This window comes from Oncorhynchus tshawytscha, linkage group LG18, assembly GCF_018296145.1.
Source record: "Oncorhynchus tshawytscha isolate Ot180627B linkage group LG18, Otsh_v2.0, whole genome shotgun sequence".
Classification (NCBI taxonomy): Eukaryota; Metazoa; Chordata; class Actinopteri; order Salmoniformes; family Salmonidae; genus Oncorhynchus; species Oncorhynchus tshawytscha.
In genome coordinates this window covers 3,184,255-3,210,509 of record NC_056446.1, presented here as the reverse complement: position 1 = coordinate 3,210,509, position 26,255 = coordinate 3,184,255, and the positions used below count along the sequence as shown (strand labels likewise).

The 26,255-nt window shown below is 41.7% G+C and overlaps 2 protein-coding genes across 2 annotated transcripts in view; one reads left to right on the top strand and one right to left on the bottom strand.

Moving 5' to 3' along the window:
* Positions 1 to 26,255, top strand: part of LOC112219756 — a 466,516-nt gene that overhangs the window by 10,886 nt on the left and 429,375 nt on the right. The window lies entirely within an intron of this gene.
* On the bottom strand, positions 1,098 to 21,685 carry LOC112217399 (lysosomal-associated transmembrane protein 4A). Its single transcript, XM_024377647.2, has 7 exons — positions 21,486 to 21,685; positions 16,019 to 16,157; positions 11,646 to 11,722; positions 9,484 to 9,606; positions 7,953 to 8,048; positions 7,507 to 7,605; positions 1,098 to 2,693 (listed from the first exon to the last, which is right to left on the bottom strand). The coding sequence occupies exons 1-7, from the start codon at positions 21,612 to 21,614 to the stop codon at positions 2,619 to 2,621; spliced, it is 738 nt and encodes a 245-aa protein (XP_024233415.1). The 5' UTR covers positions 21,615 to 21,685; the 3' UTR covers positions 1,098 to 2,618.

The window sequence follows — 26,255 nt, the reverse complement described above, 5'->3', positions numbered from 1 at the left end:
TTCCTGCAGGCTCATCCTGACATGACTCTCCAGCATGACAACGCCACCAGTCATACCGCTCATTCTGTGTGTGAATTCCTGCAAGACAGGAATGTCAGTGTTTTGCCATAGCCAGTGACGAGCCCGGATCTCAGTCCCATTGAGCACATCTGGGACCTGTTAGATTAGAGGGTGAGGGCTAGGGCAATTCCCCCCAAAAATGGCCAGGAACTTGCAGGTGCCTTGGTGGAAGTGGGGTAACATCTCACAGCAAGAACTGGAAAATCTGGTGCATGAGAAGATGCACTGCAGTACTTATTCCCCTCCCCCCTTCATTCAGGGACACATTATTCAATTTCTGTTAGTCACATGTCTGTGGAACTTGTTCAGTTTGTCTCAGTTAACTTATGTTCATACAAATATTTATACCGTTTGCTGAAAATAAACACAGTTGACAGTGGGAGGACATTTATTTTTTTGCTGAGTTTAGTTGACTGCTGTTGCTAGCCAAAAAGGACTTGTTTTGAAAGTTGGATCATCTTATCCTTTAAGACTTTAAATGTGTTCTTAAACTATGATTTTTTAACATTCAAAGCAACTGCGAAATGTCCATAGCAACTGGGAAACGTCCATGCAGGCTTTATCACCGTACCTTGCTAAATTACTGGTTGTCGCGCTCTTCGTTCTATCACAATCAGCATTCACCATTGCACCCACACCGGTCTTTACTATGACAACTAGTGTAGACATGTCAGCAAATAACTGTCTTAACACACAACCAATTGCAAAACAAAACTTGAGCATTAATGCCTGCAGTGTAAACAAGGCTTTAGAGCACTGAGCTTGCAATTCAAATGATCATTTTCATAATTTACTGACATGGCACCAGATCTATTATTCGGGACAGAGAAGCTGCCTCCAAATAGATTTTAATACTGAATGTCATTCTGTAGGCCAGTCTCAAAACACTCCCGCGGCGTCCACTACTACCGTATGCTACATCCAAGAAATAGAGTATGTTTCATAAATCCAGATTGAGTACAGAACCAAATAAATCCAAAAAGTAATGACATTTCTTTGCTCATATCAGGTAAAAATAGATACACTGCTCAGTCAGGTGATGAATACAAATGTTTATTGAATGTGTTTTTCACAAGGATCAAAACACAACGTAAAGAAAAGGGCAGAAAGAGTAGCATGCATCCCCCACTGTTCACAAAACTAGCCATTTATTCCCTCCACTTTCCTGATAAGGCATCTCTCTCCTTAAACAGGACAATCCATTCAAAAACCAACATTTATCAGATGTTTCCAGACCTCCGTTGAGACAAAATAAGACTCATCTTGACAACTTGTCTGAAATCATCTGACAAACTTTGGTTTTGGAGTGTACTTTCCCTTTAACGAGCAGCATCAGGTAATTTAACTGCAACACAATTCACTAGCTTAACTAAGCTAACAATGCAGGGTAACACAGAAGGCGGCAGATAATGGACATGGCACACAGGTGGCGGATTAACTGATGGACATCCAAGGCTAAATAAATAAAGGGACGAAGAGAAACTGCTACAGATGTCCCCGTCAAACTCTGGACAAAAAAAACAGATTCAACGATAAGATAAGAGATCATAAGTGGATTGTCTTAATGTTTTTTTTAGTCACACAATATCAAATCTATAAGGAAAGGATGGTGTTTATTCTAAAGATGAACTGGTGATAGGCATTCAAGCGATGGTACTTTCACTAATATATATATATTTTTTACTAAGACATCAAAAAATGGGGGGGTGAGATCGGAAAGCTTTCATCGCTTTACATTTCACGTTATCCGATGGCAGACTACTTGATCTGCCTTTCAACAATATTATGGGGTCTGGGTTTGAATGATGCAGGGCCTTTGAAAGTTCCAATGCAGCTGTTTTTATCTAAATATGAAATCATTTCTGGGTAACAATTTAGCACCTTACAGTGATTGTTTGTTTTTTGACCATTTTAATTGAAAACAAAAACTGCTTCTTAGCAAAGAGCAATTTCCCAAGCAAGAATTTTGCTAGGACTGTTTGAGTGGAGAACTGAACATTTACCTCTTAAGGCAAAGAAGTTTGGGACTCTTTCCTTAGTGGTCTATTAACTAATTTACTACATGGTGATGTCACCATGGAAGGCCAAAACTCCATCCCACCAAAACAGGCAAACATTTTAGGCACGCTTTTCAAACAGCTCTTACACTAAAAGGGCCAAATATTACACCATTTAACCACTTGCCACCAAAACACACATATTGGACTATAATTTGTGCCTTTCTGTACTATAATCATTCTAAAAATGTTATTCAACTGAGCCATTTATACTTTGTTAGTATTCTTCTCTTTTATTGTTTCTTATTATTGTTGCATTGTCGAGAAGGAACTGTAAGGAAGCATTCCGTGTATCACATACATACAACTTAAAACTTGAAGGGCCTTATCATTTTCACAGTATTATTCCAACCTCAGTGTAGAAATGTATATAAAAACAGGGAAATCACATTTGACTGCACAGGGCCTTTAAAGATTATCCCTCTCTAGAAATGCACTGCTGGGTTAAAAATGGCGAGCTGTGGGAGGCCACGCACACACACACACACACGAGGGGGGTCTTCAGGCAGGCATGTAGGGGGGAGGGGGCTCTTTCACTGGCATCTTCATTGCCATCTCGTAGGTGGGCAGGATGTACTGAGGAGAGAGAGAGAGAGAAAGTTAATCATTACTCATTTCATTAAACAATAAATCAATTTAGAAATATAGCCAACTTCGCAGTGTGAAAGGACCAGAGATGGACATGAATCATATTTGCGACATTTGATAATGCTATAATCTGTCTCTTAAACAATCTGGGAAGGAGACTGGGTGTACTGTATCAGTAACGCGCATATATTATGACGTTATTAAGTGTTTTCCAGATTTCAGACTAATTTACAGTCGGCTACTTTGTCCACTTTTCAACTCTCTAGTCAGAAAGACTGCAGAGCCCTCTTCCGCTAGAATGAACAAAATGCACTTTCTAGCGATCTATTGATATAGTACAGGCGCCTGGTCAGTCACAAAGTGAACGATGAGAGAGAAACACTGCTGGTTTGGCAGTCTTCTGTCCCACCTCTTAGTAACTTTGGGTATGTGATGTGTACGCTGTGGTTCCAGTCACATTTCTTTACACGGAGTGAGATAGAATGAATTCGCGCACATCCCATATAATGTGGTAAAGATAAGTCAAAATCCACTCTGCCCATTGTTTTTAGACACATTAATTTATTTTATTTTGCAGGCAGGGTCCGACATCATTGATGGACCACTGACCCGGGGCCAGTAAAAATGTGTGTGGGTCCAGAGGATCTCGTTAGTCACTGGCCTGACAGAGACAGTAACATTTTGCATTCCAGTTCAACATTTACCTGCTCAGTCGCAGTCTACCATTGAAGACTACACAGGTAAATGTCATGCTATTTGTATTTGAGAAATATGATTGGCCATTCATTCAAGCACCACCACGCTCCCACGAGTCACATCATCTCAAGCAGTAGCATTTGTCTTGGAAAGCCTACTGTAGCCATGTCGATTGCTCTTTTAGAAATAGTGTCCTATTTTAAAATCTTCACAAAATGACAATTTAGAACCAAAAATGAATGCAATTAATAGAATGCAGTTCTAAACAATGGAGTAATGACTTGCATTGCTAAATTATATTACACAGATGTTTAATACACAATAACCAAATGTAGCCTATTAATAGCTGAATATAGAGAGAAAGCATGCCAACCTATAGGCCCCTGCATGTCCAAGATGCATTTAAGAACTACACCATGTTCGGGCCAGTAGATCACCACTCCGGGCCAGTGAGACGTGAACGTTGCACCCTGGCTAGTTTCATATGCAGCCACGGAGTGGTGGCGCATAGGCCAATTACTGTGCTTTGATTGACAAACAGCAAGCTTGGCTAGTCTTTAAAAGGTGTCGTACTGACTCAAAGTTAATTTAATACAGTGCCAGTCAAAAGTTGACACCTACTCATTCAAGGGTTTCTTTTCTTTTTACTATTTTCTACATTGTAGAATACAAGTGATGTAATAACACACATGGAATCATGCACTAACCAAAAAAGTGTTAAACAAATCAAAATCAAACAGGTGTGCCTTGGAAAGAAATTCCACAAAATTCTTTTTAACGCGTTTGAGCCAACAAGGTAGGGGTGGTATACAGAAGATAGCCCTATTTGGTAAAATACCAAGTCCATATTATGTCAAGAACAGGTCAAATAAGCAAAGAGAAACAACAGTCATTACTTTAAGACGTGAAGGTAAGTCAATCAGGAAAATGTCAAGAACTTTTAGTTTCTTCAAGTGCAGTCGCAAAAACCATGAAGCGCTATGATGAAACTAGCTCTCATGAGGACCGCCACAGGAAAGGAAGACCGAGTTACCTCTGTTGCAGAGGATAAGTTCATTAGAGTTAACTGTCTCTTATGAGGACCACCACAGGAAAGGAAGACCCAGAGTTACCTCTGCTGCAGAGGATAAGTTCATTAGAGTTACCTCTGCTGCAGAGGATAAGTTCATTAGAGTTAACTGTCTCTCATGAGGACTGCCACAGGAAAGGAAGACCCAGAGTTACCTCTGCTGCAGAGGATAAGTTCATTAGAGTTAACTGGCTCTCATGAGGACCGTCACAGGAAAGGAAGACCCAGAGTTACCACTCACAGGAAAGGAAGACCCAGAGTTACCTCTGCTGCAGAGCATAAGTTCATTAGAGTTAAGTTGCTCTCAGAGGATAAGTTCATTAGAGTTAACTGGCTCTCATGAGGACCGCCACAGGAAAGGAAGACCCAGAGTTACCACTGCTGCAGAGCATAAGTTCATTAGTTACCAGCCTCAGAAAATACAGCCAAATAAATGCTTCAGAGTTCAAGTAACAGACACAACTGTGAAATCAGGCCTTCATGGTCAAATTACTGCAAAGAAACCACTAAAAGACACCAATAAGAAGAAGAGGCTTGCTTGGGCAAGAAACACAAGCAATGGACATGGAAATCTGTCCTTTGGTCTGATGTGTCAAATTTGAGATTTTTGGATCCAACCGCCGTGTCTTTGTGAGACGCAGAGTAGGTGAACGGATGATCTCTGCAAATGTGGTTCCCACCACGAAGCATGGAGGAGGTGTGATGGTGCTTTGCAGGTGACATGGTCTGTGATTAGAATTCAAGGCACACTTAACCAGCATGGCTACCACAGCATTCTCCAGCAATACGCCATCCCATCTGATTTGCACTTAGTGGGACTATCATTTGTTTTTCAACAGGATAATGACCCTACAAACCCTTGGGCTTTGTAAGGGCTATTTGACCAAGAAGTAGATTGATGGAGTGCTGCATCAGATGACCTGGCCTCCACAATCACCCGACCTCAACCCAATTGAGATGGTTTGGAATGAGTTGCACCACAGTGAAGGGAAAAGCAGCCAACAAGTGCTCAGCATATGTGGGAACTCCTACAAGACTGTTGGAAAAGTATTCCAGGTGAAGCTGGTTGAGAGAATGTCAAAGCCACCAAAGAGGATGTGCAAAGCTGTCATCAAGGCAAAGTATTGCTAAAAATATATATTTTTTTGTATTAACACTTTAGTTACTACACGATTCCACATGTGTTATTTCATAATTTGTCTTCATTATTCTTCTACAATGTAGAAAAAGGTCAACAAAAAAACAACTTTTGACTAGTACTGTATATCCTTAATAAATCATACAATGTAGTTATACACAGAGTCCACAAACATTAAGAAGACCTTCCTAATATTGAGTTTCACCCCTTTTGTCCTCAGAACCGCCTGAATTCGTTAGGAATTGACTTGACAAGGTGCTGAATGGCCCATGTTGACTCCAATGTTTCCCACAGCTGTGCCAAGTTGGCCAAATGTCCTTTGGGTGGTGGACCATTCTTGATACACACAGGAAACTGTAAAAACTGGTGCGCCTGGCACCTACTAACATACCCCGTTCAAAAGGCAATTAAATCTTCTGTCTGACCCATTCACCCTCTGAATGGCACACATACACATTCCATATCAAAATTATCTCAAGGCTTAAAAATCCTTGTTTAACCTGTCTCCTCCCCTTCATCAACACTAATTGAAGTGGATTTAACAGGTGACATCAATAAGGGATCATAGCTTTCACCTGGAATCACCTGGTCAGTCGATGTCATGGAAAGATTGCCTAATGTTTCGTACACAGTGTACGTCCATAGTATCACATCGGGACAAGTAACGATCTTGTTTGTATTTTTTATATGAAATCCATCAGGACTTGCCAGACCGTGACGTTAAAGTGAGTGACTCGTCAGTAGCCTACCAAATTCCATCAGTAAGATAGCTGTTCATTTGGCTCCCTAATTTGCATACTGGTAGGCCTTTTTGCGATTATCTGCAGATTAATTATGCAAACATTTGATGATGGTGAATCCTCTTCACTGCAGAAACAATAGGTAGGATCTCTCCACTAGCCTAACTCTGGTCCAAAATATGATCAAATAAAACAGATTGAATAAAAATAATGATACTTATTGATATTGATTTAATCAAAGTATTGACAATGGAGTAGTCAGCTGCTGCTGCTTTCTGTGTAGCAAAGCCAATGTTTGACACCTGCTTCATTCTTCAATCATACCTGTATGGCAGATGTATTTTCTCATCTGTCTTAAAAAAGGAAGCTTGAAGCTCGTGGAAGTCAGCAGACTCTTATAGGATTCTTTAAAGGTCCAGTGCAGTCAAAATTAAAATGTTTCCGGTGTTTTATATCATTGTACACCAGCTGATAAAACTAACACTAATTAGTGTGAAAATACCATATAGCATTAGAATGTACCAGAGGCCACCAAAATAGTTTGTTCTGCAAAAATGTCTTAAACCGGGGGAGCCTGGCTTGCTACTTTGAATTATTGGGCTAGCAACTTGTGCTTGTGGAAAACAGTTATTTTTATTCTGCAGTTTTTACTTCGGTTGATCGAGCACACATTTTTTTCCTCGAGGCAAGTCTAAGTTCGGTAGACAAAGTCCACGCCCCTTCGTCTGTGAATGGTCAACAGTACTACTCCTAGTGGAAGATGGAACTATGGACAGGATTCTTCAATTAAGTGTTTGTTGTCATTCAATGAGAGACTACTAGTTTTCATTCAAATCTTTTCACTTGAAATACTGCTCCAAACATCTTAGTTAGACCTCTGAAAAATCGTCAACATTAATTACAGATTTCTTGATTTATCTTAGATTAATTCAGGCTGTTGTTGCTCAAGAGGGATAAACAACAGTAATATTGGCATACTATTTTGACATTTTTCAAGTGAAGGTCTTCAGGGAGTATTCGAGCAGACGTTTGCATCGCCTAGTCAAGTTCTGCTAGGAGCAAACCGAACCTGTTTGCAGACTGCTTAAAAATGTGAAAGGTATGCTTCAGATGTAATTACCGGTAATCCGAGTAGGGGCTTTTCAGGCACAAACATACCTGGGGAGGCGCCGTAAAGGCAGGGTAGACGGCGATCTCCGGCACGTTCCTGTTGTTGATGTACTTGTAGCAATTCCACACGCAGTTGATCAGGTAAGCCTGAGGGGAAAGTGGTCAAAATGTTTAGTCCTTCTACCTGATCCAGTGATGCTCAATCCTGGTCCTAGAGAGCCACAATGTGTGCAGGCTTTTGTTATAGCCCAGCTCAAAACACCCCTGATTCAGCATCTGAAGGCCTATAACCCATCTACTGAAGACCTGTCAGTCAGGGTCTATCAGTCTACTAAAGTACTTTCATGGATTGGTAATTCAGATCAAATCTCACATGAACACTAACAGTAGTAACAGTGCAGTAAATCAAATAAATTGCATATTCTTGGGAATCTGGTTGGGGGTGGGGGTGGGGGTGGAGTGCAGCATTCAATCACAGCTATTTCCCCAAAGACCTTCATGATGATGAGAAAGGTGAAGAAGACGAGGACGAAGAGCAGCAGGCAGCTGGAGTCCATGGAGAGCAGGTTGTCCTTGTAGGGGAAGTCTGGCTGAGAGGCGAGGAGAGAGACATTCAGCACATACAGAAGCTAAACAAAACCCCATAAAGACAGACAGGCCAGGTGACAACGATAGTGAGAACACATTTAAACCCTCTAGGGGGGTATATTACAGAGCAAGGTCAATGAGTTAGCCAGCTAACGTTCCCAAGTACTCAGAAATGACTTTAGCTCTCTCTGAATATAAACTCTAACTTTGAATCAGCAACCCATATGAATGTTTTTCTTTAATTAACTGCTGTCAGAGTGGTGAGGAGCAGTCTACCATACCCGGAAGCTAACTCAACATTCATTTTCTGTATATTTAGAGTTCACGCAAACAGTTTAAGCTTTGTTTTACTACCGACAGTTAAAGCTCATATCGGGATTGTATATAGATTGTCCTTAAATATAAGTAATCTGATTCATTAGTTTGTCTCAATTGTTAAAAAAATTTTTTTACCCTTAACCTTTTTTCAACTGACCATCGTATTTGTTGATTAAAATCGGGCTTTAATAATATAATGAGTAATCCAGGAATGTCACAAGTTAATTGACACGAGAAAACTTGAGAAAATAGCAACGCTAGAGATCGCAATGACTACAATGCATGGCTAAATTATTTCTAGACACTAACAGCCCTGCTAAACTACAGCATCCGGAGTTGCCGCCAGACATTAACCATTAAGGGAATGCTCCCTTTGAAATCATTAAAAGCTGCTATACTGCTCGCGTTGAGTCACATCCAACGGCAGTGTTCAAGCTCCAGAATCTCAGAGGTTCCATTTTTGACTGATACATGTTCATGCCATCTTGTGAATTGAAATAATGAGAAATAAAGTTGATTTTGGTTGCATAATGGCCCCCACTAGACACCACTGGCTATTTTACTAAGATTTATGAAGTTAAGAAGCTACTAGTTAACAGAAACTCTAGCTAGCTACATTAAATATGTTCACAATGTAAACAAAAGAGTACAATGAGTACTTGCGGAAAAACTGGACCAAAGCCATGGTACTTACGCATAATAGATCAATATGTAACAGTACTGATTTTTTTTAAATAAGATGCTCTTCCACTCTGCTCCTTCGCTCTCAAAACAACACGCTCTGTGTAGCATGTAGAACGCCACATTGACACAACGCTGAAGGTAACGCAACTCTTATAGTGGAGCTGAAGTGTAAGGGTCCGCGGAGCGCCTCCTCGCCACTCGATTGTGCTTTGACCAGAAAACGAAGACCATTAACTGGATGTTTTATAGCAGATTTGTATTTTTCTGTATCATAAGAATGTCAGTTGGTTATCATAAAATTGTTCCTGTTAATTGTTAGAATAAAACAATTATTAAATTTTTTTTTAAAAACATTCACAAGACTTCTGGTTCGCTTCATAATTGTGATTTGTGAGACTAGCTGACAGGCAGTTGTGAAGGACTAGAGTGACTTACCAGCTCCTTCAAGTAGTCCTTTATCCTGGGCAGGTAGGTGAGGGAGCTGATGGCCACCAGGCAACTCAGAGCAAAGTCAAAGAGCTGGTAGCAAAAGAACGGGATAAGCCAGCCGTCACGATGCTACGGGGGGAGGAAGGGAAAACCACACACATTACTAAACAAAAGTGTGAAAGGATGGCCATTTCACTAGAGTTCATCAGGAGGTTTGTCAAGCAGGGGCCATATGTAGCCATAGCAAAAGCTTAATCTAAATGTTGGGTACTATGTTGAGGATGTCACAAAATCAAGAGTTTCTATGTACAGTGCCTTCAAAAACTATTCATACCTCTTGACTTATTCCACGTGTTACAGTCTGAATTCAGAATGGGTTAAATATACTTTATTGCATTGTTATAGGTTTTGGTTTTTCCATTTATGTTTTGAAGTTGGTCTTTTAGCACATAGGGCGCACCGATTGGTGTCACCTCGTTAGACGGAAGGTGCTCCCTGTTTGATCAAAATAAAAATTCCTGTCTGATCTTACCTGTTTACTTTTTGGTTTGCTTCCTGTCTAAGTTTGGTAGTGGGTGCTCATGGATCTTTTTTTAGGTCCCAGTTGTTGCTATGCAACCTTCAGCGGACACCCTCCTAAAACCCACCCGTTTCATTTTGGTTGTTGTCAGTGACTCTTTGTTCGTTCCCCCTTCTGTTTGAACAACATTTTTGGTTTTCTTGCTGGGGAACGTAACAGTATACAGGCTTCCTTCTTTTCACCATGTCACTTAGGTTAGTAATGTGGAGTAACTACAAGGTTATTGATCCATCTGAAGTGTAACTAATAACTTCACCACACTCAAAGGGATATACAAATTATTTACCCATCTACCAATAGGTGTTTCTTTACGAGGCATTGGAAAACATCCCTGATCGGTGGTTGAATCTGTTTGAAATTAACTGCTCGACCTAGGGACCTTATAGATGATCATATGAGTGGGATACAGAGATGAGGTAGTCATTTAAAAATCGTGTTAAACACTACTATTGCACACAGTGAGAGTCCATGTGACTTGTTCATAAAGTTATAAAAACATAATACCACCTTGACATTATGGGGTATTGTGTGTAGGCCAGTGATACACAATCTCAATTTAATCCATTTTAAAAATTCAGTCTGTAGCAGAAACAAATGTTTTTTTTAAGTCAAGGGGTGTGAATGATTTCTGAAGGCACTGTACATGTCTTTGCTTAGGTCATCATGACTGGTATTTAGCAGAGGAGGCTACAGCCAGCAATGGACTTACTGTGTGAACACTGAATACAGGGCATCAACAAGGGTAACCTAAGAGCCTGCAGTCACAGCTAAGGCATAACGCTCTATGCTTACGCAGAACCTCTACGAGACGCAAGCGTTAGCTGTGCGTCGCCATTTAAACTAGCTGATCTAGTCGGGTCCACGTCACATAGCCGACAAACCTGTCAGTATGGATGCCCATCAGGCAGGCCTGGTGAGGTAAACATGATAATCGTTAGAGCAACGTTGTATAGCAAACATTCTGCTTGCCCTGGTGGGGCCAGTAGAATGCACAAGTAAAGGAGTTTGCATGCAGTGAGTCAATGTCCATTGCTGAAAAAGCATTAAATACATTAGAAATGGTCCTTTAAGACACCAGGATGTGACAAAGGGCTGCCACCTGAGTTGTATTCATTAGGGCACATATCGTTTTAAAACATTTTGCAATGCAAAACTCTAAATGTTTGTTTATTATTTGACAACGCCAGGTAGTCCCTCCCTGTTTCAGTCCGCTTTCCGTCGTAATGGTTGAGGTTCAATAACATAATTTCAACCTCCTATTTTACACACTCCTCCAGGGGTATTTGTTGTAAGCCCGCTTTACACGTTAATTTAATTTGTATTCAGGGTTTAGAATAGCCGCGACCAAAAGGTCTATTATTAGAAAGTAGGAAAACGAGGCTTTCATGAGTGTGTATTTAGGAGCAGACATTTGCATAACAAACCAAGAGAGTAGTCAGGATGAAAGATTATGCAGGGGGTTATTTTCCCACCCCTGAGCAAAAATGTTGAGAAGTTGACTTTGTAATTGTCGTGAATTTCATTATGGACATGATGCGGATGAAAACACGCTCACACAGACACACAAAATCAGAAGGAAATAACTTACAGTAATGGCTCCATAGACCATCATGGCGCTGATGGTGAGCATCAGCAGAGAGATGGCGAATCCCACACAGGCATTCTCTATACACACACAGATAGAGACATTCATTAGGGTAAAATACTTTATTGAAGGACAAATAGGGTTGCAAAGGGTGGGAAACTTCCCGGTAAATTGCCTGAATTTTTCTGGAAATTTTCCATGGGAAGTTAAGCCCTGGAATTTGGGGAATGTTGCTTAAATTCATTTTTAAAAAATGAGCTTATAACAGTGAACCTTTTTGTGGGATATACATAAGGCAATTCTAGGTCCTGTGGCATATTTTGGTTAAACTATCCAATTCTATGGAATTGCAACATCGCAATTGCAATGTGCAGATTATTCTCAAGATCTTGCACACTAATGAGATGCTATTGAGCCCACACTACTACACAGTCTGAGCTAAGGACTACATGCTTTCTGGTAAGTTTTGATTACAATACTGGGTGGGGTGAATATATTTTTTGACATACGTGATTTTTTGTTAACTAGTAAATAGTAGCCTACAGCAAAGTGTGTTTAAATCATTTCGAACTTGTTAATAATTTCTGCTAGTTAGTTTTTGCTATCATGTGGTTTAGCTTGCTTGAGCCTGCTAACAGTGTTAATTCACCTGTTTCCATGCATGTTTCATTTTAAAACATTTCTCAAAAGGAGTTGTTTAATTTAACTGCTTATCTATTTATGTTGTTTTTTTACTATTTTTTTCTAATCATTACAGGAAAATGCCACGGGTACTATCTGATGTGTGGAGACTTTTCACTGCAGCTAATGTAGAAGGAAAAGCTGTGTACATTTGCAAATACTGCGCCAAATCATATGTGAAGAATGCAACAAAGATGCAGAACCATCTAGCCAAGTGCATAAAGTTCCCTCAGAGCTCACAACAAGCAACCTCTGACAAAAGTCCCTCTACTATTCGAGGTGAAAATTATGAATCAGACACCTTATCGATAGCAACAGCTCATTGTCCTCCTGGAAATCAGAAGTTTTTGGAGGAACGTAGTCAGAGAAATGCTGATGAATGTCATGCTCGAGCTGTGTATGGAACTGGTTCACCTCTGATGCTCACAGGCAATGTGTATTGGAAGAGATTTCTGAATGTTCTTCACCCAGCGTACACCCTTCCAACCAGACATGCTTTATCTACCTCCTGCTAAGCTCGGGAATGATTAAGTCATTGAGGAGAGGCATGTGTGGTTCAGTCACAAGGCTCTCAAGGCCTATTATTCACACAGTCACTCTTAAACTGTGCAGGAAGCCATCGATTTCTCAGGTATTTGAAGAGGGCCCTCTTCTTCCACACCTTGTACTTTGATATCACTAACATAGACTATAGGTTACAGCGGTTTAGTCCCTCATCTTTTGTATGTAAACAATATACTTTTATTTTGTGGACTTTATTTAGACAGTAGGTGGGGGACATAGAAAGGGATGGACAGCATTGAAAAAGTGTCGGACCAGTGATTTTGAACCATTACTGCAGGGTGAAATCGGATGTGTAGATGCCAAACTCTGGCTCACGATCTCCTTCTTTAACATAGTAACTAAGTGGGAAGAGACCGATTAGAAATGGCACTGATGAAGCCACAGCAGTGCCAGGCTTTGATAATAGCCCAATCAATTTTCTGAATGCTGACATTGTATCAAAGCTAGGATTTATGTAGCGCACCCCCCACCCTGTAAACAGCAAGTCAACCAGAGTGCATAGAACTGGGCCCAGTTTCATGATAGCGATAGAATTTAGGCAATTTAGGTTTTAACAATGCATCTTTTCTACAACGGCCAAAGACTCGTTTCCCAAAACACCATGCAGAGAGAACGGTCGACAAGTGCGTCAGAGGCATAGGGACCTTACAGATAAGATCGAAAGTAAGGGAGCACTGCTCTCGGATCAGCTTTGTCCATTAAAATGTTACCGTAAAATTGTAATTATTTCACAATACTTACAACGGATCGACTCCTATTACCACCTATGGCTGCAAATATGAGGCGCCTTATTCTAATGGTTACCCAATACAAATGCAATGCATGGCTAAATTATTTCTGGACACTAACAGCCCTGCTACACTACAGCATCCGGAGTTGCCGCCAGACATTAACCATTAAGGGAATGCTCCCTTTGAAATCATTAAAAGCTGCTATACTGCTCGCGTTGAGTCACATCCAACGGCAGTGTTCAAGCTCCAGAATCTCAGAGGTTCCATTTTTGACTGATACACGTTCATGCCATCTTGTGAATTGAAATAATGAGAAATAAAGTTGATTTTGGTTGCATAATGGCCCCCACTAGACACCACTGGCTATTTTACTAAGATTTATGAAGTTAAGGAGCTACTAGTTAGTCAATGTAGCTAGTTCGAGTTTCTGCTATGTTCACAATGTAAACAAAAGCAACGTGTAATTAGAAGATATTTAGTACAACCACTAAAAACAACTTAAGAGTACTTGTGAAAATGAACACTAAGAATTATTCCACAATACTGACAACGGATCAGCTCCTATTACCACCTACGGCCGAAAATATTGAGTCACATCATTGTGCACGTGTTACACATCATGAAATATATTGAGACAAATTACAAACAGAAGCCTGAAGATATCAAAATAGAACTTCATTGATTAGTATTAAATGTATTTCAATTATTGAAATAGGCCTATAGCCTCCTGTTTATAATGCCATCATTTGATATTTTCATTGAAATCATCTAGTGGCTTGCAAAAGTATTCACCCCATTTTTCCTATTTTGAAGCCTTTACAACCTGGAATTAAGATACATTTTTGGGGGGTTTGTATCATTTGATTTCCACAAAATGCCTACCACTTTGAAGATAAAATATTTTTTTGCGAAACAAACAAGAAATAAGATAAACACTGAAAACTTCAGCGTGCATAACTATTCACCCCCCCAAAGTCAATACTTTGTAGAGCTACCTTTTGCTGCAAGTCTCTTGGGGTCTCGATAAGCTTGGCACATCTAGCCACTGGGATTTTTGCCCATTCTTCAAGGCAAAACTGCTCCAGCTCCTTCAAGTTGGATGGGTTCCCCTGGTGTACAGCAATCTTTAAGTCATACCACAGAGTCTCAATTGGATTGAGGTCTGGGCTTTGACTAGGCCATTCCAAGACATTTAAATGTTTCACCTTAAACCACTCAAGTGTTGCTTTAGCAGTATGCTTAGAGTCATTGTCCTGCTGGAAGGAGAACCCCCATCCCAGTCTCAAATCTCTGGAAGACTGAAACAGGTTTCCCTCAAGAATTTCCCTGTATTTAGCGCCATCCATCAATCCTTCAATTCTGACCAGTTTCCAGTCCTTGCCGATGAAAAACAACCCCACAGCATGATGCTGCCACCACCATGCTTCAACTGTGGGGATGGTGTTCTCGGGTTGATGAGAGGTTTTGGGTTCGCGCCAGACATAGCGTTTTCCTTCATGGCCAAAAAAAGCTAAATTGTAGTCCGCTGTGGAACTTGCAGCTCCTTCAGGGTTACCTTTGGTCTCTTTGTTGCCCCTCTGATTTAATGCCCCCCTTGCCTGGTCCGTGAGTTTTGGTGGGCTGCCCTCTCTTGGCAGGTTTGTTGTTGGTGCCATATTCTTTCCATGTTTTAATAATGGATTTAAATGGTGCTTTGTGGGATGTTCAAAGTTCCTGACATTTTTTTTATAACCCAACCCTGATCCTTACTTCTCCACAACTTTATCCCAGACCTATTTGGAGAGCTCCTTGGTCTGCATGGTGCCACTTGCTTGGTGGTGCCCCTTGCTTTGTGGTGTTGCAGACTCTGGGGCCTTTCAGAACAGGTGTATATATACACTGAGATCATGTGACAAATCTTGTGACACTTAAAGTCCACCTGTGTGCAATCGAACTAATTATGTGACTTCTGAAGGTAATTCATTGCACCAGATCTTATTTAGGGGCTTCATAGCAATGGGGGTGAATACATATGTACGCACCACTTATCAGTTTTTTTTTTTTTCATTTCACTTCACCAATTTGGACTATTTTGTGTATGTCCATTACATGAGCTAAAAAAAGGTTAAAGAAGCAGGCATTTGGTGATAGTTATCCATGGCGATGTTATCAAGGGGATTTGGCTGTGTCTCTGTGTGTGTCTCTCGGTGTGTGTGGGACAGCCATGAGGTACCAGTATATAAAAAGGTAGTGCAGCTTTGCTAACTATGTGGAAATGTTAACAAATATTGTATAAAAATCGGGGGACGATGCTAAATCATGCTAGCTACTGCCTGCAGCAATTGTGGACGATGACACTAATGGCGAACATAGACAACTCAAGTTGAACATGAGCCACACATGAAGATTAGATAAACTAACCCTTAAGGACATTCCCCTCTCCTTGGAAGGTGTGGCTAAAGTAGTGCTCGATGACCTCATACTGCAAGTCGACGGTGGGCACATTCTCTGGGTGGGTCACGGCCACAGTCAGCAGGATGCCCATCAACAGGTTCACCACCTGGCAAGAGAGAGAAAGGTATTGTTAGACTATGTTCTTGAATACATAGCCTGCTCCTAGATCCGTTTGTGTTGGTTTGCCAACGCCTATAATTTGGCGTGAGTGACAATGACCATAGGAGTTGTCAAGACATTACAAATAGATCTGACTGGGCACCAGGCTAGGATACAGTCTGTTGTAGATTAGAACATCTATATTTTATTACACCAGTTTCTGTTTCAACTTACGTTTCCTTTCCGCAGACATGAATGATAGACTAAGGAATGTCAGTAAAAGTGGTAAAAAAAAAGGAGTAGAAAGGGCAGAGAGATGTAGCCAAGATGGATAAAAAGAAGGGAATGGAGGGAGATGTAGAGCCACATTCCATTAAACATTTAGTCTTGATAGTGTTCTAAAAAAAAAAACTTGTTAGTTTCTCTGAAGGTCAACTTCCCATCCGCCACCACTACACATGGTGGGCCTAAGCCTAACCAATTTATTTAATGAGGCCGATAGTCCCTTGTGGTTTAGGAACAACATTATTATTCATTTCCACTGAAATAACGACTGTACAATGTTGGACATGGGACCGTCATCACGAAGGAAGATAGGCTTCTGAGTGTTTTAAAGATGCATCTTTCCTACAACGGCCAAAGATGTAACATCGGCTTCCCAAAACACAACACAGAGAGAAATTGATAAGGCATCGTTGGAGCAGGTGTCGAAAAGAGCTGTGCCGAGTAGTAAGACAAAACGAGTATCATAACAGATACTGGCATTTTTTTTTATTTTTAGATACGATTATGATCCTAGTATTTTGTAATTATCTGTGATTGGGGGAAAAAAAGTACTTTTCGGATGCCAGCACGTATCTTTCTCATGTCAGTCAGTCATGTGCAAGGTGCAACGTGGTCTAAATAACTCAACTGGCTAGTTTGGCCGTCTGTAAAGAGAAGGGCAGGTTGTACGTTGATCCTGCTGTTCTGTTTGGATAGAGTGAAGCTGTATTTCTCCATCCACTCCCTACATAATTTCCCGATCAGTTTCTCGCCCACTGCAAATTGGAGGACACACACACCCCTCCGCACACGGCTCATAATCTGCATCTTTTTTTTGCATTGAGAATGTGTAGGGAGGTATTTTGCCAACATATATTTAGGCATATTAAAACACTTCCGTTTTTTCCAATCACGAATATCATTCGATCTGATTATCAACTGTCAATTTACAGATCTGATTGTGAGTATGGTCATGTTGGCACACCTCTAGTGTCAATACTGATAATATCGAAGGGAGCACTGCTCTCGGATTAGCTTTCTCCATTAGAATCTTAGTTTAAAATAATCTCACAATACTGACGACGGATCAGCTCCTATTACCATCTACCACTGCAACTTTTGAGGCGGCTTATTTGAATGCATACTCAATACAAATTCACTAAAATCACAGATTTGGCACATAATCATGAAATATATTGATAAATTACAGACATTAGCCTACAAGGAGCTAAAAAGAACTCAATATGATTGAAATACTGTTTATATTTTAACGAAGTCATTTCGGTTTTCATTTGAAGCATATTGAAGACTTTGTCAACTTCGTATTTGTAGTCAACTTTGTCCTGAAGTGATCAGGGGTCAGAGAGATGGATAAACTGTGATTCTTTGTTTAGCTGAGATCTTGTGTAAGGGCAAAAAAAATATCTAAGGACACACTTAGCTGTTCTACGAGTGGTCTGAGGCAGGCGTTAAGATTACAAACATTTTCAAGTACAAATAACGATGGTTTTAGGAAACAGCTCAGATATATTTAACGATGCTCCTAAGAAGGTTCTAATGATGAACTTAACCTTAATATGATTTTTGGGAAACCGGGCCCAGGACACTTGTGTGTAGAATGTTTTGAATATTGATCAACTGAAAATAGTGACATGTCTTGATGTTCACACGAAGGCAAACAGTGGAGTCCAAAATTATTGACACCCTTGATAAAGATGCGCAAAAACTACTGTATAAAATAATTATAATACTGAGCTGTATTGTATACTAAAAAATATATATATTCATACTAATATTTGTCTCAGATAAAGATTGTTTAGCAAGTAATACTTTTTTTTTTTTTTAAAGGTAGGTGTCAAAATGATTGACTCCTGCATTCAATACCTCACCTTGCAAGGATAACAGCACTGAGCTTTATTCTAAAATGTTTTATGAGTTGGAGAACACATTAGGAGGGATCTTAGATCATAGTTCTAATCTAAGTGCAGTGTTTACCACTAGTGCTGGCTGTGGCTATACAGCCAGTTACACACTCATTTTGAGCAGGTTACTTTTTCTAATTCAATTAACCTGTTATGGCTGTGATCAATCAATCAAATTTTATAGCCTAAATCTAAACATTTTGTAAACTATTTGTGCCGTGAATTCCATCTCTATCATTTTTTTACGGAGCATTCTGCGTGATTCGCCCCTGTAAACAATAGTTTATATAGTCATAGTGGGTTTCAGTGCATTCCTCTGGATGTTTGCAACACAGTCAAACTTCATTGTTTTTTTTGCGGAGAGAATTGACCGAAGTGAGCTGATTTGAAGACAACGATAAACATGAGTCTTCAATATTCCAAGGTAAGAAGTTTTAGGCTGTAGTTAGAGGACTATTTCCCTCTATACCAATTGTATTTCATATACCTTTGACTATTGGATGTTCTTATAGGCACTTTAGTATTGCCAGTGTAACAATATAGCTTCCGTCCCTCTCCTCGCTCCTCCCTGGGCTCGAACCAGCAACACAACAGCCACCACATCGAAGCATTACCCATGCAGAGCAAGGGAAACAACCACCCCAAGGCTCAGAGCGAGTGAAGTTTGAAATGCTATTAGCGCGCTCTAACTAGCCAGCCATTTCACTTCGGTCACACCAGCCTCATCTCGGGAGTTGATAGGTTTGAAGTCATAAACAGCGCAATGCTTGATGCACAGCGAAGAGCTGCTGGCAAAATGCACAAAAGTGCTGTTTGAATGAATGTTTACGCGCCTGCTTCTGCCTACCACCGCTCAGTCAGATACTTGTATGCTCAGTCAGATTATATGCAACACAGGACACGCTAGATAATATCTAGTAATATCAACCATGTGTAGTTAACTAGTGATTATGATTGATTGTTTTTTTATAAGATAAGTTTAATGCTAGCTAGCAACTTACCTTGGCTTACTGCATTTGCGTAACAGGCAGTCTCCTTGTGGAGTGCAACGAGAGAGAGGCAGGTCGTTATTGCGTTGGACTAGTTAACTTAAGGTTGCAAGATTGGATCCCCCGAGCTGACAAGGTGAAAATCTGTCTTTCTGCCCCTGAACAAGGCAGTTAACCCACCGTTCCTAGGCCGTCATTGTAAATAAGAATGTGTTCTTAACTGACTTGCCTAGTTGAATAAAGATTAAATAAAAAGGTGTTAAATAAATATAAATAAATATATTTTAAAAAATCGTAAAAAATAATCGGTGCCCAAAAATACCGTTTTCCCATTGTTATGAAAACTTGAAATCGGCCATTCCGATTAATCGGTCGACATCTAGTCTTGAACCTGCACTGTGCAACTGGGTCCGGGACTTCCTGACAGTCCACTCCCAGGTGGTGAAGGTAGGAAACAATCTCCACTTCGATGACCCTCAACACTGAGGCCCCACAAGGGTGTGTCAGCCCTCTCCTGTACTCCCTGTTCACCCACGACTGCGTGGCCATGCACGCCTCCAACTCAATCATCAAGTTTGCAGACGACACAACAGTGGTAGGCTTGAATACCAACAACAACGAGACAGCCTACAAGGGAGGAGGTGAGGGCCCCTTGGAGTGTGGTGTCAGGAAAATAACCTCTCACTCAATGTCAGCAAAACAAGAGATTATCATGGACTTCAGGAAACAGCAAAGGGAGCACCCCCCTATACACATCGACGGGACAGCAGTGGAGAAGGTGGAAGATTTTAACTTCCTCTGTGTACATAGCACAGACGGTGTGGTGAAGAAGGTGCAACAGTGCCTCTTCAACCTCAGAAGGCTGAATAAATGTGGCTTGTCACCAAAAACCCTTAACTTTTACAGGTACACAATCGAGAGCATCCTGTCAAGTTGTATCACCGCCTGGTACGGCAACTGCACCGCCCACAACCGCAGGGCTCTCCAGAGGGTGGTGCAGTCTGCACAAAGCATCACCGGGGGCTAACTACCTGCCCTCCAGGAGACCTACAACACCCAAAGTCACAGGAAGGCAAAAAAGATCATCAAGGACAATAACCACCCAAACCACTGCCTGTTCACCCCTCTACCATCCAGGAGGTGAGGTCAGTACAGGTGCATCAAAACTGGGACAGAGGGATAGAAGCTGTTTTCAATCTCAAGGCCATCAGACTGTTAAACAGCCATCCCTAGCACAGAGGCAGCTGTCTACCTACAGACTTGATATCATTGGCCACTATAAAAGGAACACTTGTCACTTTAATAATGCCCCTTTAAGAACATTTACATATCTCGCATTACTTATCTCCTATGTATATACTGTATAGTGTATCCTATTATAGACTATCTATTGCATCTTAGCTGCTCGGTCACTCCTCATCCATATATTTTATATATTCTTATCCCATTCCTTTACTAGATTGTGTATTAGGTGTTGTGGAATTTGTTAGGTATTAGGTTGTTCTGGAATTGTTAGATACTAACTGTTAGATACTGCTGACCTGTCAGATCTAGAGGCATAAGCATTTCGCTACACTTGCAATAACATCTGCAAACAAATCAAATTTGATTTTATGTCTATCAAGTCTATGAGACCGGTCTGGTGCAGAAGCATGGATGTTTCACTTCCCTACCTGTAAAACCTGAATGGTCCCTTTCTGACCACTTCTTCCATGTGTAAACATGTATGGAAAGGGATGCGGTCAAAAAGTGATTGAATTCAAGTGGATTTACCCTAACATTACTGTTACTTGACACGCTGGTAACAACTAGCCTACGTTAGAACAACATCCGATGTGCACCGGGGGGAGCTGAAAGTCCATACGGGTAACGTTAACCGCTAGTTAGTTAGCTAGCTATCCGATAACATTAAAGCCAATATAGCAAATTCCATATAGATATAATGTTACAAAAGTATGGCACGCATCAGATATCAAACTAACTTTCTCGACAAAGATGGTCTTCGATTTAGCTTTTTGGTAGTTAGCACAATGGCCTACTCTCGATAGTACAGTGGCAACCAGGGGGTACTGCAACATAACCGCAAATAAGCTAACACTAGCTAGTTAACGTTAGCTAGCACCATCTAAAAAGCCAGGCGACATTGGCATTTGTACGTACCATGTACCAAGTGCCGAGAATGATGGTTCCCGTCCTGACATGGCAACACCCACAGCATCGCGTTGTGTAGAACCTGTGTCGATTCGGTTTAAAATGGTGCATGTCTTCCTCAAGAGTAGGGATAAACATCGCTGAAAAAGCTGGGCGACTAAGAAAGCCTCCACCATCAACAACCGACGCTGATATGAAACGCCCACTTATGTGACGACAGGCGTGTTGAAAGAAAACACAAACGATTAGCTGTTTTGATTGACAACAGTTTTTGGCCATTGTGGAGCTAGGATGATGAACGTCAACCAATCAGCTGCCTCACCACACTGACATATCCGCAAAACTGTCCCTGTGGCGTAATCTGGGGTTGATGATGGGGAAATTCCTTTTCTACATCTCTATCGTTAGTTTCCCTTCTCTTACATCAGTTTCCCTTCTCTAAAAGCATGCTCTCTCTCTATCAAAAAAAAAAAATGTTATTCAGAACTTTTTTTAAATTGTTCTACCCTTATACTAAATATGGGCCTGCATCTTTCACTTCTGCTTTATGGGGTTTATGCAGTGCTTGACCTGGGCAGGAGTTCACCGGAGCTGAGTATGGGCAACTCAAATGTTTTACTGCTTGAGCTCCTGTTTCTCTTATAGCATATTAGCTCAAATGTATTATGGAGCTCCTGCACCCAAATGTAAACAGTACCGGCACCCAAAATGAGTACCGGCACTTATTTCAATCCAAGTAAAGCACTGGGTTTACGAGTTACAAATAAAGATAATCTGTTAACATGAATAGAATACATATCTCAAGTGAATGCATACTGTACTCAGGTCAATGCCTCAGCAATGCAGAAGTCTTTTGGAGTGTGTTGTTGTTGTTTTAATACCCCGGCTAATGTTGGAATGATGGATACAAAACAGCAAATAACTATGTGTAGACCAAAGACCATGTATGGAATTAGGGTATTATTATGTGTGACAAATTCAACTGAGATTCAGTCAAAGTACTCATCCTTTGAGCTCTAGATGGCAGGAGAGTACTAGTGATATAGTAGGTTTGACTTGCTTGCTCTAGGTCCCAAGAAACAAAGAGATCTTCTGTTGAATCTGACAATTAATCTTAATGGTTGTACAGTCGTCCCAAATAAAACTGTGAAGGACCTCGGCGTTACTCTGGACCCTGATCTCTCTTTTGAAGAACATATCAAGACCATTTCAAGGACAGCTTTTTTCCATCTACGTAACATTACAAAAATCAGAAACTTTCTGTCCAAAAATGATGCAGAAAAATTAATCCATGCTTTTGTCACTTCTAGGTTAGACTACTGCAATGCTCTACTTTCCGGCTACCCGGATAAAGCACTAAATAAACTTCAGTTAGTGCTAAATACGGCTGCTACAATCCTGACTAGAACCAAAAAATGTGATCATATTACTCCAGTGCTAGCCTCTCTACCGCCGACAGAGATGGCCGCCTCGCTTCGCGTTCCTAGGAAACTATGCAGTTTTTTGTTTTTTTTACGTGTTATTTCTTACATTAGTACCCCAGGTCATCTTAGGGTTCATTACATACAGTCGAGAAGAACTACTGAATATAAGATCAGCGTCAACTCACCATCAGTACGACCAAGAATATGTTTTTCGCGACGCGGATCCTGTGTTCTGCCTTACAAACAGGACAACGGAGTGGATTCCATGCAGCGACCCAAAAAAACGACTCCGAAAAAGAGGGAAACGAGGCGGTCTTCTGGTCAGACTCCGGAGACGGGCACACCGTGCATCACTCCCTAGCATTCTTCTTGCCAATGTCCAGTCTCTTGACAACAAGGTTGATGAAATCCGAGCAAGGGTAGCATACCAGAGGGACATCAGAGACTGTAACGTTCTTTGCTTCACGGAAACATGGCTCACTGGAGAGACGCTATCCGAGGCGGTGCAGCCAACGGGTTTCTCCACGCATCGCGCCGACAGAAACAAACATCTTTCTGGTAAGAAGAGGGGCGGGGGCGTATGCCTTATGGCTAACCTGACATGGTGTGATGAAAGAAACATACAGGAACTCAAATCCTTCTGTTCACCTGATTTAGAATTCCTCACAATCAAATGTAGACCGCATTATCTACCAAGAGAATTCTCTTCGATTATAATCACAGCCGTATATATCCCCCCCCAAGCAGACACATCGATGGCTCTGAACAAACTTTATTTAACTCTCTGCAAACTGGAAACCATTTATCCGGAGGCTGCATTCATTGTAGCTGGGGATTTTAACAAGGCTAATCTGAAAACAAGACTCCCTAAATTTTATCAGCATATCAATTGCGCAACCAGGGGTGGAAAGTCCTTGGATCATTGTTACTCTAACTTCCGCGACGCATATAAGGCCCTGCCCCGCCCCCCTTTCGGAAAAGCTGACCACGACTCCATTTCGTTGATCCCTGCCTACAGACAGAAACTAAAACAATAGGCTCCCACGCTGAGGTCTGTCCAACGCTGGTCCGACCAAGCTGACTCCACACTCCAAGACTGCTTCCATCACGTGGACTGGGAGATGTTTCGTATTGCGTCAGATAACAATATTGACGAATACGCTTATTCGGTGTGCGAGTTCAATAGAACGTGCGTTGAAGATGTCGTTCCCATAGCAACGATTAAAACATTCCCTAACCAGAAACCGTGGATTGATGGCAGCATTTGTGTGAAACTGAAAGCGCGAACCACTGCTTTTAATCAGGGCAAGGTGTCTGGTAACATGACCGAATACAAACAGTGCAGCTATTCACTCCGCAAGGCTAACAAACAAGCTAAGCGTCAGTACAGACACAAAGTAGAATCTCAATTCAACGGCTCAGACACAAGAGGCATGTGGCAGGGTCTACAGTCAATCACGGACTACAGGAAGAAATCCAGCCCAGTCACGGACCAGGATGTCTTGCTCCCAGGCAGACTAAATAACTTTTTTGCCCGCTTTGAGGACAATACAGTGCCACTGACACGGCCTGCAACGAAAACATGTGGTCTCTCCTTCACTGCAGCCGAGGTGAGTAAGACATTTAAACGTGTTAACCCTCGCAAGGCTGCAGACCAAGACGGCATCCCCAGCCGCGCCCTCAGAGCATGCGCAGACCAGCTGGCTGGTGTGTTTACGGACATATTCAATCAATCCCTATACCAGTCTGCTGTTCCCACATGCTTCAAGAGGGCCACCATTGTTCCTGTTCCCAAGAAAGCTAAGGTAACTGAGCTAAACAACTACCGCCCCGTAGCACTCACTTCCGTCATCATGAAGTGCTTTGAGAGACTAGTCAAGGACCATATCACCTCCACCCTACCTGACACCCTAGACCCACTCCAATTTGCTTACCGCCCAAATAGGTCCACAGACGATGCAATCTCAACCACACTGCACACTGCCCTAACCCATCTGGACAAGAGGAATACCTATGTGAGAATGCTGTTCATCGACTACAGCTCGGCATTCAACACCATAGTACCCTCCAAGCTCGTCATCAAGCTTGAGACCCTGGGTCTCGACCCCGCCCTGTGCAACTGGGTACTGGACTTCCTGACGGGCCGCCCCCAGGTGGTGAGGGTAGGCAACAACATCTCCTCCCCGCTGATCCTCAACACTGGGGCCCCACAAGGGTGCGTTCTGAGCCCTCTCCTGTACTCCCTGGTTCACCCACGACTGCGTGGCCACGCACGCCTCCAACTCAATCATCAAGTTTGCGGACGACACAACAGTGGTAGGCTTGATTACCAATAACGACGAGACGGCCTACAGGGAGGAGGTGACGGCCCTCGGAGTGTGGTGTCAGGAAAATAACCTCACACTCAACGTCAACAAAACTAAGGAGATGATTGTGGACTTCAGGAAACAGCAGAGGGAACACCCCCCTATCCACATCGATGGAACAGTAGTGGAGAGGGTAGCAAGTTTTAAGTTCCTCGGCATACACATCACAGACAAACTGAATTGGTCCACTCACACAGACAGCATCGTGAAGAAGGCGCAGCAGCGCCTGTTCAACCTCAGGAGGCTGAAGAAATTCGGCTTGTCACCAAAAGCACTCACAAACTTCTACAGATGCACAATCGAGAGCATCCTGGCGGGCTGTATCACCGCCTGGTACGGCAACTGCTCCGCCCTCAACTGTAAGGCTCTCCAGAGGGTAGTGAGGTCTGCACAACGCATCACCGGGGGCAAACTACCTGCCCTCCAGGACACCTACACCACCCGATGTTACAGGAAGGCCATAAAGATCATCAAGGACATCAACCACCCGAGCCACTGCCTGTTCACCCCGCTATCATCCAGAAGGCGAGGTCAGTACAGGTGCATCAAAGCTGGGACCGAGAGACTGAAAAACAGCTTCTATCTCAAGGCCATCAGACTGTTAAACAGCCACCACTAACATTGAGTGGCTGCTGCCAACACACTGACACTGACTCAACTCCAGCCACTTTAATAATGGGAATTGATGGGAAATTATGTAAATATATCACTAGCCACTTTAAACAATGCTACCTTATATAATGTTACTTACCCTACATTATTCATCTCATATGCATACGTTGATACTGTACTCTATATCATCGACTGCATCCTTATGTAATACATGTATCACTAGCCACTTTAACTATGCCACTTGGTTTACATACTTATCTCATATGTATATACTGTACTCGATACCATCTACTGTATCTTGCCTATGCTGCTCTGTACCATCACTCATTCATATATCCTTATGTACATATTCTTTATCCCCTTACACTGTGTATAAG